The sequence below is a fragment of the Triplophysa rosa genome, linkage group LG1, assembly GCF_024868665.1.
Source record: "Triplophysa rosa linkage group LG1, Trosa_1v2, whole genome shotgun sequence".
NCBI lineage: Eukaryota > Metazoa > Chordata > Actinopteri > Cypriniformes > Nemacheilidae > Triplophysa > Triplophysa rosa.
The window spans coordinates 443,873-459,511 of NC_079890.1; the positions used below are offsets into that span (position 1 = coordinate 443,873).

The following is a 15,639-nucleotide window of genomic DNA, read 5'->3' on the forward strand; positions in this document are numbered from 1 at the left end:
TTTGTTTTTCAATTGCTAACATTTTAGCAAAACTCTAAACACGATTAGCACAACATCCGTCTGTTGTGACCACACCATTAACACAATGTATGTTGTTTCACACAATATTCAGTCAATTAACACATTTCTAAAATGCTTCAATTTTCTTTCCACACAAGCTTACCCCACACCAAAATCACAGATCATTCTAAGAGCTAATGTTCCAAACCCTGAATACAATACAAAACCTCGTCTTCTGCAACAACAGCAGCTTCCAGCAAAAGAGCTGATAAGACCTTTATAATGAGTGATAAATGAAGAACAACTGATTCAATCTCAATCTGAGACGTTGAAGTCTTTTCATCATCTGAACGCTGAAGATCATTTAGATTTGAACTGAACTTTTTTCGGTCTGTTATTTTGTTGTATTTTTGCTATCTTTCAACCAAAGGGCATGCATTTTTATTCCCGACAGCAATTACAAATTACGGACACTGTAAAGCATCTTTTGGTATTTTTCTCTTCTTTGAGCTTTTGGAAAGTTTTCATGTGTTTTCATGGAGATATTGGACAAAGTGTGTTTTGGCAGCATGAAAGTAGATGTTTTCTCAGTTGGGTGTGTAAGTTACCAAAACCTAACATTACGTCATCTTGAACATAGCACCATATTGAAACATGTCATCAGTGAAATTACAATGTCAGCGAGAGTAATACAACACTCTCAATAATGATTTTTTGTGATAGTTGAACAGCATGTTCTCACAGATCTCTAATAGAAGGATGGTTAGATGAGGGATGGCTGCATGATCTACTGTAGACAAATGTACAAGCAATATCCACCTTAAGTTTACAGACAGAACATTCTGTTTGAACACAGATAACTGTTTCAATCAACCCCATCCATGGGGTAAATTGTGACGTCAGCACTTCTGTCACTATAGTAACGGTTGGTTCTAGAAAAAAACTTGAAGTGTTCATTGGTAGCAGAGATGTGTATGTTGTTTGTGTAAAAATACAATGAATCAAGCTCAAATGTATGTTTTTGAGTGATGGATCTGAAACAAAAAGCGTTGGATTGTGCCCCGCCCTCCCGTCTAAAGTGACTCCACACAGAGGAATTGTGACAGAAACCAAACAAGAATATTTAATAGAACAAATACGTGTTTCCGGCTGACTGAATTCTTTTTTTTAAATGACTTTAATATGTTTTATACAGGTCAAACTGAAACATGACAAGTAGTGCAGGTTTTGTATTGTCATTATTTGTATGTATATATGTGTTATGTAGGACTGTTCCTGTTGGATAGAAAACTAGCGCTAACGTTTGGACCGAAGGACTCAGTTTTGAATCACGTCTGCAGTGTTTTGAAAGAGGCATTCAGCAGTTTGCAACTTAGAGTTTGTATTTATTTAGCAAACTGTGGTTTTGGCCAGAAAATGAACTATTTGGCTAAACGTGTGATGTAGCTGTGTTACCGTGTTAAGAGTTACTTGAAGTATTGGTCAACGCTTGTTAGCAATTGAAAACAAACTGTGATGGATAAGCAAAATAAAGGACAAACAGTGAAGACACTCTTTCAGGACGTCTCAGCCGGAGGTATGAGGGCATCAGATGGAGGAGACGTGAGGAATTATGGGATGATTTAATGTGGAGGAAAACACAGCTGAGAGACATCAGCTCTAATCATCTGCACATTATTAGTCAACACTTCTCCATCAGACATCATCACACTTGATGAAATAATCTCCTCTCTTCAGGTGTTCTCTGTCTACTGAGGGTCCGTCTGTAAAGTGAGATACGTGATGGAGACTTTCTGGACATTTAGCCACAGTTCTCAGAATGACAGTGACATATCACCGCAAACACTCCTATTGATCCAATCCACAAACTCCACTGCGCCTCACAGAGTTTTTGGTGAATCATATTGTTTTATAAAAATGTTTATACGCAGATTTCACACGCACATTTTTGTGTTCATGTCTTAATACAGTTTAAATATGTTTGTGATTTTTGTAAACTGATCAGTGCACCTGAAGACAAGACTGAGATTTCATAACGGCAAAAAAACACATTCATTTTATGCTGGCGAGTCCTTGAGCACTACTTGAGTAAAAATATCTGAATATCTTCTTTCTCACTTCACTGACACTCTTTTTTTTCTTTTATGTATTTTCTGTCTTGAGGTTGTCTTGGTTAATATTAGAAGATAACATCTCATGTTTAATGTTAATCCAATTGTTCATTGACTAATATGTTAATAATTGGAACAAATAGAAATGTATTACACGTTGAAATGAAGATGAATTGAACAGCTGTAGAATATAGTTAGATCGTGTTAGCTAACTGAAACCATTCTTGTGAAACGTTATCAATCTCTCTACAGGAAAAGAAGAAAAACCTCGGACGGACGGACAGACGGACGGAACGAGTGAAACAGCTTCTATCAGCTCTTTTTGTCCGTCTCAGAGTTCCAGTTCAGGCCGGAACGGTCGGGCAGGAACGCGGTGGAACTCTGACACCTGAAATCTGCCCATCGGTAGAGGCCATTTATCACTTTAATAAGAGGTGTCAGCGTGTGAAAGGAACAGCCAGCTGGCCGCGAGGACTTTCACAGCGGCGGTGACGTGTGTGTGTGTGTGTGTGTGTGTGCGTGTGTGTGTGCGCGTGTTTTCCTCACACTCAGACCTGCTATCTGTGCACAATGAGCCTCTAATGGGGTTTGTGTAAAAGCGTTTAGCTCACAGCGCCCAAACCCCTTTCACTTTCATCACAATCATTTAGACTTCCAGACGCTCGCGATAAGAAACCGCAAATATTACGCATTTGAATTTGCTGAGTCGAATTTTCCTCTAATATGTATTCATGAGCTAAAGTTTGGAAATATAGAAATGCTTTTACACTCCTTAATGGAAGTTCAGACTATCTGAAGCACGATTTCTACCTTCAAGATAAAGGGCCGGCGGTCCGCTTCAAATTGAGTCTTTGTTTAAAGTGACATCAATCCTTTGCGTCAAGAGCGGTGGAAATGAGAAGACGGGCGGACGGGTCGGACCAAACCAAATGCTTGGATTAAACCCGCTGGCATTAATTGGAGATGTCTGTCAACATCCAGCTCCAGCCGAACTGAACGTTCACATCAACACTCTCAGAGGAACTGAAGAAACTCAAGTCCGTTGACCTCCAGCCGCTGTACACCAGACGAACGCTTCTTCACAAACAATTCTGTTTAAGTCCCGTATAAAGCTATAAAGATGACGTCTGATAACATGAAGGTTTATTCTGAGCTCATCTCACATGCTGCAGTTTCACATTTTATGCCTTTTAAATTCACACGGGTTATGATTGACTGACCATGTTTTCTCCTTCATCGCTCTAAAATGATTCCCAATGATATCGTTCCTCTCTGTGTAGTTGTGAAGTGCATTACTGTAGTTATACTCGCTTTAAACAGTCATAAGAGTGCTTTTCTCACAGATGTTTGAGGTATAAACTGTTTGCTGAGAGCGCGTGGTTTGAGTCGGAGCTCTTTCAAATTTATTCTTAATACATCGTTTATTCTTGTTATATCTTAAGACTTGTGTTTTAAATTGTTATCCTCCGAGGGTAAAACATATCCTTAAATATATCCCATACCAAAATCGTATTTAAACGCACAGATAATTTATTTTTATCGGATCACTCGCTATTAGCCTCAGGCTGTTAGCATTCCCAGCCTGCCTGCTTACTGCTTAACACACTGTTCTCATTATTAAATCACTGATGGCTAATGTTTCAGATGTGTCTGTACCTCTGTGTGCAGATGAGGAAACGATCGCACTTCAGTCGGAACTGGAGGCTGTGGAGAAGCAGATCCAGGATCTACTAGAGAAGCAGTCACGGCTGCGAGAACGAAAAACGGCGCTGGAAACATCCAGAGCCGACGCTCGCAAATCCGCGGTAAGTTTTCATCGCGATTTTAATACTCCTTCCACTTCTACTCCGCGTGTTTCTCTGCACAGAGCCCAGGCTTCGAGAACACGGTCAGCCCAAATGAACTTCACTCCTGCACCGGCACAACCACGGCGAAAGGCGCGAGCCAGGACTGGAGCGATGACCCAACCGCCGCCACCGGTCTTCGAGATGCCGACCAGGAACCGCTTTGCCGCCCTCTGCGAGACGGAATGCAACGCTGTGGTCATCGGAGACTCAATCGTCCGGAACGTACGCGCTTCCTCCACTAAAGGTAAGGTGCACACTCATTGTTTTCCTGGCGCCCGTGTTCTTGATGTCTCTGCGCAGGTACCTGCGATCCTGAAGGACGATGCTAACGTCGGAGCTGTCGTGCTGCACGCGGGGGCGAATGACGTCAGGATGAGGCAGTCGGAGATCCTGAAGAGGGACTTCAGGAGTCTGATCGAGACGGTACGCAACGCATCGCCCACAGCGAGGATCATCGTATCAGGGCCGCTTCCTACCTACCGACGAGGGAATGAAAAGTTCAGTAGACTATTTGCTCTAAATAAATGGTTGATGTCATGGTGTATTGAACAGAAGCTGCTCTTTGTTGATAATTTTGATCTGTTCTGGGAGCGACCTAGGCTCTTCCGCCCTGACGGCCTGCACCCCAGCAGCATCGGAGCGGTTCTTCTGTCTGACAACATCTCAAAGACGCTACGCACCGCTTGACTACGTCTCCCAGCGGTAAGTCAAAACTTCAACCATAGTCTGTGTTCCTCCCACTCATCTGTTAGAAATGTTACTGCTTCCAAATGCATAGAGACTGTGTCTGTCCCCCGAATAATACTACAAAATAACAAAATAGCCAAATCTCAGAGAAAAAATCTAATCGTGATTAAACCTGAGGACAATGTAATAAACGACCAAAACAAACTCATAAAGTTCGGCCTACTAAATATTAGATCACTAAATTCAAAAGCAGTTATTGTAAATGAAATGATCACAGACAACAATTTTGATATGCTTTGCCTTACCGAAACCTGGCTTAAACCAAATGATTATTACGGTCTAAATGAGTGTACACCACCAAGCTACTGTTATATGCATGAGCCACGTGCGGTTGGTCGAGGTGGCGGTGTCGCAACAATTTTTAGAGACTTTCTTACTGTAACTCAGAGAACGGAGCATAAATTTAAATCATTTGAAGTGCTTGCGTTGAACATAATTGTTCCAATTGACAGTAAAAAACCATTGCTTTCTTGTACGTTGGCTACAGTGTATAGACCCCCTGGTCCCTACACTGATTTTCTGAAAGAGTTTGCGGACTTCCTATCGGACCTATTGGTTAACGTTGATAAAGTACTAATTGTCGGAGACTTTAATATCCACGTAGATAGTGCTAACGATGCATTAGCAGTGGCGTTTACAGAGCTATTACACTCTTTTGGAGTAACACAACACATCAATGGACCCACTCATCGATTTAATCATACACTAGACTTGATTATATCTCACGGAGCCGATCTAACCAATATAGATATTATACCTCAAAGCGACGATGTCACTGATCACTATCTTATAACATGTACACTGCGCACTGCAGAAATCAGCCGTTTAACTCGTTATCGACAGGGTAGAACAATTACCTCGACTACTAAAGATAGTTTCACAAAGAGCTTGCCAGATCTGACTCCTTTAATAACCATACCAATAAATATAGAATCGCTCGATGACATGACCAGCAAATTGGGCACTATTTTCTCTAATACATTAGAAGCTGTCGCACCTATGAAGTCAAAAAAGATTAATGAGAAAAACGCAGCACCATGGTACAATAGCACCACTCGCGCCCTTAAAAGAGAAACACGTAAACTGGAGCGCAAATGGAAACAAACCCAATTAGAGGTCTTTAAAATTGCGTGGAAAGAGAGTGCAAACTGTTATAAAAAGGCACTAAAAGCAGCAAAGGCCGAGCACCTCCGTAACCTCATAGAAACTAACAAAAACAATCCAAGGTTTTTATTTAGTACAGTTGCTAAACTAACAAATAAACAGACTTCACCTGACCTGGGTATTCCGCCGCACCTTGGTAGCAATGATTTCATGAACTTTTTTACAGAGAAAATCGAAAACATACGAGACAAAATAGTAAAATCTCAACCTCCAAGTCTGTCCTATAAATTAGTACCAACCATCGCCCCAAAAGAAAGGCTACAGTGTTTTTCACCTATAAAACAGGAAGATTTAATTAAACTTATTGCAACATCTAAACCTACAACTTGCTTATTAGACCCCATACCAACTAAATTATTAAAAGAGTTATTACCCGTTGCAATTGAGCCCATTTATAACATTATCAACTCGTCAATTAATCTAGGCCATGTCCCAGGAGCCTTTAAACTGGCCGTCATTAAGCCTCTTATCAAGAAACCAAACTTAGACCCCAATGAACTAGGAAACTATAGACCGATTTCAAATCTCCCTTTCCTGTCTAAAATACTAGAAAAAGTAGTGTCCACTCAGTTGTGCTCTTTCTTACAAAATAATGACATACACGAAAAATTCCAGTCAGGTTTTAGACCGCATCATAGTACTGAAACTGCACTCGTTAAAATTACAAACGACCTGCTCATAGCATCAGATAAAGGTAACATCTCACTCCTAGTCCTGCTCGACCTTAGTGCTGCGTTCGATACTGTAGACCATAAAATACTTCTAGATCGCTTACACAATTATACCGGTATTCAGGGACAGGCACTACAATGGTTCAGATCTTACTTATCAGACCGACATCAATTTGTCCATTTAAATGGGGAATCATCAAATCTAACGCAAGTAAATTATGGATTACCTCAGGGATCGGTTTTAGGACCCTTGCTATTCTCCATATACATGCTGCCCCTTGGAAACATTATTAGAAAACATGGAATTAGCTTCCACTGTTATGCAGATGATACTCAGCTATATATCTCATCAAGACCAGATGATTCCTTCCAACTATCCAAATTGGCAGAGTGCATCGACGATATAAAGCATTGGATGACTTGTAATTTCCTTCTTTTAAATTCTAATAAAACAGAAATATTACTTATCGGACCAAAGACACGTGAGCAGAATATTTCGGATTATGACCTGCAAGTTGAAGGCTGCACTGTTACTCCAACAAATACAGTTAAAGACCTTGGCGTTATATTAGACAGCAACCTGTCATTTAAAAATCACATCTCAAATGTCACAAAAACAGCCTTCTTCCACCTTAGAAATGTTGCCAAATTGCGAAATATTTTATGTGTGGCTGATGCAGAGAAGCTCATTCATGCATTTGTGACCTCAAGACTTGATTACTGTAATGCACTGCTTAGTGGTTGTCCTGCATCATCAATAAACAAACTACAGTTAGTTCAGAACGCAGCTGCCAGAGTTCTAACCAGGTCCAGAAAATACGATCACATAACCCCAATGTTATCAACCCTTCACTGGTTACCCATTAAGTATCGTATTGACTTTAAAGTTCTTTTAATTACTTATAAAGCCTTAAATGGTTTAGCCCCTACCTACATAACAGAGCTTCTACCACACTACAACCCATCACGCTCTCTAAGATCTCAAAACTCCAGACTTTTGATAACACCTAGAATAACTAAATCCACCAAAGGGGGTAGAGCTTTCTCATACGTAGCACCTAAACTCTGGAATAGCCTCCCCGATACTATTCGAGGGTCAGACACACTCTCCCAATTTAAATCTAGATTAAAGACACATCTTTTCAGCCAAGCATTCACTAATACATAGCTAATGAACAGCAGCTACGCTAATTATTCTCTTTCTGTTTCTGCCCTCGCCTCGGGATGCCCATCCCGAGGTAGGGAGAGATTCCGCCAGGCCCAGATGAACGTCATATGCCCATCCACAACTAGAGATTACGCCAGCTACATCGGAAAATCCCGTGCCATCCTCCTGCGAGAGCCTGCGGACTGACTGACCATCCAGCTCCATCCAAGGCAATTCCATCACCACCCAAGAAAAAGGCGACCATCTGGCCGGCCCAGCTCAGACAATTCCATCCCCAACCGAGAGCAAAGACGGACTACCTGTCACATAAATGCTAAATTTACAATACTTGGTATTTAATGCTAAACTTACATCACACGACAGCAGTTTGAAGTTATGGCTGCACTCAGTGACTTTGATTGGAGGTAGCTGGGTGGGTGTTGTGGGGAGTGGGGGGGCTTGTTGGTTGTGGTTCGGGGCGTTTCATTTGTTGGGACTGTGTGGATCTGGTCTGGTTGGTCTTGTTTTGTGGTCGATGTCGGACAACAGAGGAATAAAGTTAATTATGCCATTACTACTTTTCCCTGGTTGTTCCTCTGTTGTCTGTTGTTGATCGCGGAATGAGACCGGGTTGGACCTGCACGGTTTCGGCGGGTGGGGCTTCCTGGGTCGCGGCTCGTGGGCTCTCCCTGTTCTTCGTGGACGTTGCTCGGTGGCTTTGGTCGGGGTCACTGAGTGCAGCCATGACACGTCAGAGGAGATCTGGCCCTCCCGGCTGAGCCTGGTTTCTCCCGAGGTTTTTTTTTCTCCATTATTCAGCATTGGAGTTTGGGTTCCTCGCCACAGCAGAGCAGTGCAGTGTTGGCTTGCTCACCGGGAGACTGCATTTATTTATTTATTTATTTATTAATTTATTAGATATTATTTATTATAATGATCTTGCTTGGTCTATAAACACCATGCACTGTGCTGTGTTTTACCTTTCTGTGTTTTTCTTATTTGCTCCTGTAAAGCTGCTTTGGAACAATGCACATTGTGAAAAGCGCTATATAAATAAAATTGAATTGAATTGAATTGAATAAACTGACATGTGGCTGTGTGATTGTGTTGATCGTCTGGAGACATTAGTGAATTGTAACGAGAATACGATTACTCTAAACAAAGTTCATTAACGGCATTGTTACAGGTTCATTTCATGATTTTAAATGCATCTCATCCCGTTTAGTAAGAGTCTGAAGTGCGAAGAAAACACAATCCAGTGTACGGCAGAAAACACTGTGAAGTGAGCTGTATATCACAGCTTCAGGTGGACAAAACGATATAAATGCACCTCTAAATAAATAACAATTGAACTCAATCAGTTATTAACCAGCAGCTAAGAATGTTTGTCTAAGGAGTCAGGCTAGTGTGATGTAAGATGATTGCCAGGGTGTTGCATTGTTATCAGTATTAGGTTGTAAAGAGTTGATGTTATGTTGCTGTATGGTTGCTATGTGGTCTCTAGCGTGTTCTGCTCTATAAATACTATATACAGTATATACGTCTATTGACTATGGGAATATTGAACACCATTATCAATATGCAAATGTTTGACTTACTCCTTTTAATATTATTCTGTTGAAATACCAAGATTTGGCAAAACTATTTTAAATCAAAATCTAAACTACAACGATAACATCTAGTGTACACTGATAAGTGTGTGTGTGTGTGTGTGTGTGTGTGTGATGTATGAGTGTGTGTAAATGATATGACAGAGCGTATCTGTTCATGTCAGGTCTGACTTCATGAATTACTGTGAGGTTTATCTGTGTGTCAGCATGTTCACTAAACACACAAAATCATCTCGAGCAGCCGTCACCCACAGGCATCATGTGAGGTCACAGGCCAGACGTCCACTACAGTCATGTTGTAATATCACCCATAAACATCAAAGATCACACCCACAGCTAGTTTAAAAAGTGTTTGGGGTCACAGTTCATGTCCTTTCTACACGGGCTGCTGTTTTACTGTCTCCACTTATTAACATTACAACACAACAGTCTCTCAACAAACATTCACCCTGTTTCACATTACAGCCTGTGTGTCCTGCAAGCAGTTCTTTCTGCTCCAGGATCAAACACTCAAATCTGGGGATATGAACACAGTCCTTCATAACTCACAGAACTTACCACCACAACAGAACTCCGCCCAACACAGCAAACTCCACCCACTACAGTAAACTCCGCCCAACACAGCAAACTCCACCCACCACTGTAAACTCCGCCAAACACAACAAACTCCACACACCACTGTAAACTCCGCCCAACACAGCAAACTCCACCCACCACTGTAAACTCCACCCAAAACAGCAAACTCCACCCACTACAGTAAACTCCGCCCAACACAGCAAACTCCACCCACCACTGTAAACTCCACCCAACACAGCAAACTCCACCCACTACAGTAAACTCCGCCCAACACAGCAAACTCCACCCACCACTGTAAACTCCGCCCAACACAGCAAACTCCACCCACCACTGTAAACTCCACCCAACACTGTAAACTCCGCCCAACACAGCAAACTCCACCCACCACTGTAAACTCCACCCAACACAGCAAACTCCACCCACCACTGTAAACTCCACCCAACACAGCAAACTCCACCCACTACTGTAAACTCCACCTGACACAGCAAACTCCACACACCACTGTAAACTCCACCCACCACTGTAAACTCCACCTGACACAGCAAACTCCACCGACCACTGTAAACTTCGCCCACCACCACAGAAATCCACCTGCTACTCCAAACTCCACCCACCACCACCACATAACTACACCCACCACTGTAAACTCCACCCAACACAACAAACTCCACCCAGCACCACCAAACTACACTCCTTACTGCATATTTTCTCCGTCTTACAAATGCCATCTCAACCCCACCAACCAGCCAAGGTCCACACACCATATCAAACTCCACCCTCAACTGCACTCCTCTCACCAGCCCAAACTCCACCCATCATCTCAAACCCCACAGTCAAGACAAATGTGTTCGTGCAGCTGATATCTGCAGGCTGAGCTGAGCTGTCACATTAAACCACAGAAGAAAGACCCGTGTTCATTTCATCTCTTTGACAAGATCTCTCACAAGACATTACAGTATAGTACACTGCCCTACACTCTGAGTGCGTGTGTGCGAAACAGAGCATAGCCTGAGATAGTTTGTCTGCATTTATAACAGTCACGCAGCAGAACTGTGAGGGTTTAAATGACGGTCAAACAGTTTGAGAATCAAGCAGAGACGATACAACCCGGTTTCACGCCAGTGTTGAATTCCAAGTCTTCTAAAGCTGTACAAGTAGGTTTTAATCACTGACGATCACGCTCCAGGAACGCATGCAGTGGCGTCTCATTCACGCTCAAGTTTAGCATGTGATGCAATCGGAGCAGGACACGCAATGACATTTCATAACATAAGCTGATGTTATGACGCAACCAATGCCATTTCACAATCAAATCTGATGTTTCAGCGGCAGTTTTTGACGGACGCGGGATGGAGAAGGGGATCACTTTTGGGTCTGTTCTGTGGCCTCGGAACGCTTGAAATTTGAATAAATAGTTCAAACCGTCAAACATACACTGACAAAGACCCGACAAAATAAAAGTCTGGTTCATTTGAAACAGAAAACAAAAAAAAACTGCAAATTGTTAATTTACTACAAGTTAAACACTACAGTATACTTTACTATTTACTACAGCAAGGTTCTAAAACCCTACAGCAGCTAGGAATTTTATTGCAGTTTACTGTAGTAAATACTACAGTATAGTATGCTACATTATTTTTACGTGTACAAATATATTACTATTGTATAGTAAAACATCGAAAACACAGAACTCGGAAAAATTGTAAAGGAAATAAGGAATTTGGGAAAAGCTAAAAATCATAGGGTTCAAATTGATTTATCTGTATGTAACATTAACGTCTTGTATCAGTTACCTGTCTATTTCTGTGAAGACGAGAGATAGATATCATCAGCTAACAATGAGCATTTAGTCATGTTCATTTATAGATGTAATATTGCTCTCACTTCACTTATTTCATTGTATAAACCGATGTATATGAATTGAACATCAGTGAACAGTGTATCATGCTTTCTATTGAAAATAATCAGCACAATGACCCTCATATATCATTTAAAATAGTGTTGATGTAAAACTGAAGCTCATTTTCACATCACTTGACATTTACACTGTGTCTACACTGGATGTGACCAGCACGAGGCGACACGACAAAATACATTAGAAACGCACAGGGGCGGACTGACCAGTCGGACATTCTGTCAAAGTTCAGAACGGCGGCCCCTCCGACGGCCTACGGCCGTGACCAGGGGCGGACCGGCCATCTGGAGTATCGGAACTTTTCCCGGTGGGCCGCTAATGTATGGGGCCGGAATGGACTCTTGGGCCGGACAGACGGACGTAATTAATGTGAATGCACGCAACGCGAAGGCATTAGCGAGACGGACACGTATACATGAAACACAATGACACATTACATACAATTAAAGATGACAATACAGACGTCATGAGGATCTGCTGTCGGACCCTCATCACATCCAGTGATCACAGACCCAATAAACACATGTGAAGACAAGTCTTGCTGATTTACAAGTGTGTGAATGTCATGTCACGTTGACTTCAAGAGCAATGCTTTAATATACTGCAAAGCGATTGAGAAGCCTTTTGAACAACACAGAGATGTTTCTGTTTCACACCTGTTCTTCTCTGTGATGCCAGTAATGATGTGAAGGAGGTAGCGTGCGCTCGCGCTGAATCTTTTCTCTCCATCTGAAAGGAAGCCGTAATTCCTCTAATCACATCTGAACGCATCAACTCCATCATAAATCAAAGTCAACGTCTGGCTGAACCCCGCCAGCTCATTTAATTAAGCATATTATTACAAATGATCATTGGGATTATTGGCCTCCCACACTGCTGCTAAAGAGCACAGTTTACACACGTCACTTCTCCATCTGTCTTCTTTCTGATGAAACTCTCCTTCCTGTTCCTCCAGAGAACCTTCAGACGCCACGCAATCAAATGTTCACATGGGACATCACGATGGCATTTCTTCACATTTCTGCTGTGTGTGTGGTGAAGACGCATGAAACACCGGCTGAACCAATGTTGACTTTATAACCTGAACACACAATGTGCACAACGGATGAATAAAAAACAGAAGCCTTTCAAACATCTCTGGATTAGATTGGGAAAAAATTGGTTTCGAAATGAAATCTGCAAATGGTCACATGACAGTGATGTAGCAAAGCGCTTATTGAAAATAATTGATACTTTCTCACATCAAAGTGTTCATGTCACCATGACAACCCTTCTAAACACACACACATGAACACACACGTAGGTTTGGTTTGCATGAAATTAAATCAGCTGGTGGTTTTTGAGATGTTTGTGGGTGGCAGAAATGTGAATGAAACTGAACTCTCAGAAAACCTCCAGACGCTTTTCAAATGCTGCCAAAACACAATCCACTTGTGTTAAAACTGAACCACCTCACGCTTGCATCCGTGGCTTTTCTGTCCTCTTTGAGACGAGTAAAAATGAAATAAATAGATTTGAATGTGTTTAGTATGCACACAGCAAACTCCACCCACCACTGTAAACTCCACCCAACACAGCAAACTCCACCCACCACTGTAAACTCCACCCAACACAGCAAACTCCACCCACCACTGTAAACTCCACCCAACACAGCAAACTCCACCCACCACTGTAAACTCCACCCAACACAGCAAACTCCACCCACCACTGTAAACTCCACCCAACACAGCAAATTCCACCCACCACTGTAAACTCCACCCAACACAGCAAACTCCACCCACCACTGTAAACTCCACCCAACACAGCAAACTCCACCCACCACTGTAAACTCCACCCAACACAGCAAACTCCACCCACCACTGTAAACTCCACCCAACACAGCAAATTCCACCCACCACTGTAAACTCCACCCAACACAGCAAACTCCACCCACCACTGTAAACTCCACCCAACACAGCAAACTCCACCCACCACTGTAAACTCCACCCAACACAGCAAACTCCACCCACCACTGTAAACTCCACCCAACACAGCAAACTCCACCCACCACTGTAAACTCCACCTAACACAGCAAACTCCACCCACCACTGTAAACTCCACCTAACACAGCAAACTCCACCCACCACTGTAAACTCCACCCAACACAGCAAACTCCACCCACCACTGTAAACTCCACCCAACACAGCAAACTCCACCCACCACTGTAAACTCCACCTAACACAGCAAACTCCACCCACCACTGTAAACTCCACCCAACACAGCAAACTCCACCCACCACTGTAAACTCCACCCAACACAGCAAACTCCACCCACCACTGTAAACTCCACCTGACACAGCAAACTCCACCGACCACTGTAAACTCCACCGGACACAGCAAACTCCACCCACCACTGTAAACTTCGCCCACCACCACAGAAATCCACCTGCTACGCCAAACTACACCCACCCGCCACCACATAACTCCACCCACCACTGTAAACTCCACCCAACACAACAAATTCCACCCAGCACCACCAAACTACACTCCTTACTGCATATTTTCTCCATCTTACAAATGCCATGTCAACCTCCACCAACCAGCCAAGGTCCACACACCATATCAAACTCCACCCTCAACTGCACTCCTCTCACCAGCCCAAACTCCAGGGGCGGACTAAATAGATTTGAATGTGTTTATTATGCACACAGCAGCATTCAGACTCGACGCTGATTCTTTGTTTTAATAAAATAATGCACACCCCACACCACTGCAAGGCCAAAATATGAAAACAAAAAGTAGTTTTCAGGTCTTTTATAGTGATATTGTATAGCAGTAACAGATCTCTGTCATATCTTTCATCATTTTTAACATGTTGTTTTTTCTGTAAAAGAAAGATGCTTGTACATGCAGTGATGTATTAGCACCTGTTGTATTATTGCTCCTGTATGACATATCACTTATTGCTCCCTGAACTCTCTGTAAGTGGCTTTGGATAAAAGCGTCTGCTAAATGACAAAGGCCCGATTCACATTTCGTGTCTTTTCCGCGCAAACAGGGGGCGACGCTGTCGCGACACGCATGTGGTGCGGCGCGCACATTTTTCTAGGCGCGTCTGCGCCGCATCGAGATGGAAATTGTTCAACTTTTCGGGCGTCATTTGAAGAGAGAAAGAGGCGCGGCTCACGTTTTCCGCGTGGTTTTAGACACGAAATGTGAATCAGGCTTAAATGTAAATGATGTGTGACAGCTTGAGATTTCTCATTTATTTACACCTACAGTATATATGCTTAAATTAACATTGGAGAATAATTGAGAAACAGATCATCTTTTTGTCACAGATGCATTTGACTTACACCTGACAGAGATGAGTCCTGATCCATAATCATGGTCTTATTTTACTTTGATTCATATTTTCAATTTGATATAATTATATGTTTAGTTTAAATTTGTTAGGGTGTGTAATGTGGTCATGTTGCTATTTAGGTTTAATTTCACTATTGGGCGGTTTCCTGGACAGAGTTTAAGACTAGTCCCAGACTCATTTAAATGTGAGAGGTGTCTCGATCAAAACAACTTATCATAAAATACATCAGTGCGATTGTTTTGTCTCAAGATGCACACAAGTAATGTTTTTTTTGTAAAGTATGTTTTTTTAAATTACTTAAGTATCCTGATTTAAACTAATCCCTGTCTGGGAAACCACCCCATTATGTTTACTTTCAGTAAATAATTTTAGTGTCTAAACTTATTTGTTTCAGTTTGTTGCTAAGTCAACCTTTAATTACATTTTTATTTAGTTTACAAACAATATTTTGACATTTATTTTATTTCTTATTCCAAATTCATATATGTTTTATAGTTTTTGTCTTT

The 15,639-nt window shown here is 42.1% G+C and overlaps 1 protein-coding gene across 4 annotated transcripts in view; it reads left to right on the forward strand.

The window, feature by feature from the left end:
- Positions 1-15,639, forward strand: part of LOC130560572 (uncharacterized) — a 218,020-nt gene that overhangs the window by 1,042 nt on the left and 201,339 nt on the right. The window contains exons 2-4 of one of the 4 annotated variants that reach the window (XM_057344473.1): positions 3,780-3,916; positions 3,979-4,180; positions 4,259-4,474. In XM_057344473.1, the coding sequence (XP_057200456.1) occupies positions 3,780-3,916; positions 3,979-4,180; positions 4,259-4,287 (368 nt within the window). In that variant the 3' untranslated portion in view covers positions 4,288-4,474. Of the gene's footprint in view, positions 1-3,779; positions 4,661-7,833; positions 7,846-15,639 lie in introns of those variants that run through there. The other 3 variants (XM_057344468.1, XM_057344460.1, XM_057344452.1) reach the window with 3 other exon arrangements.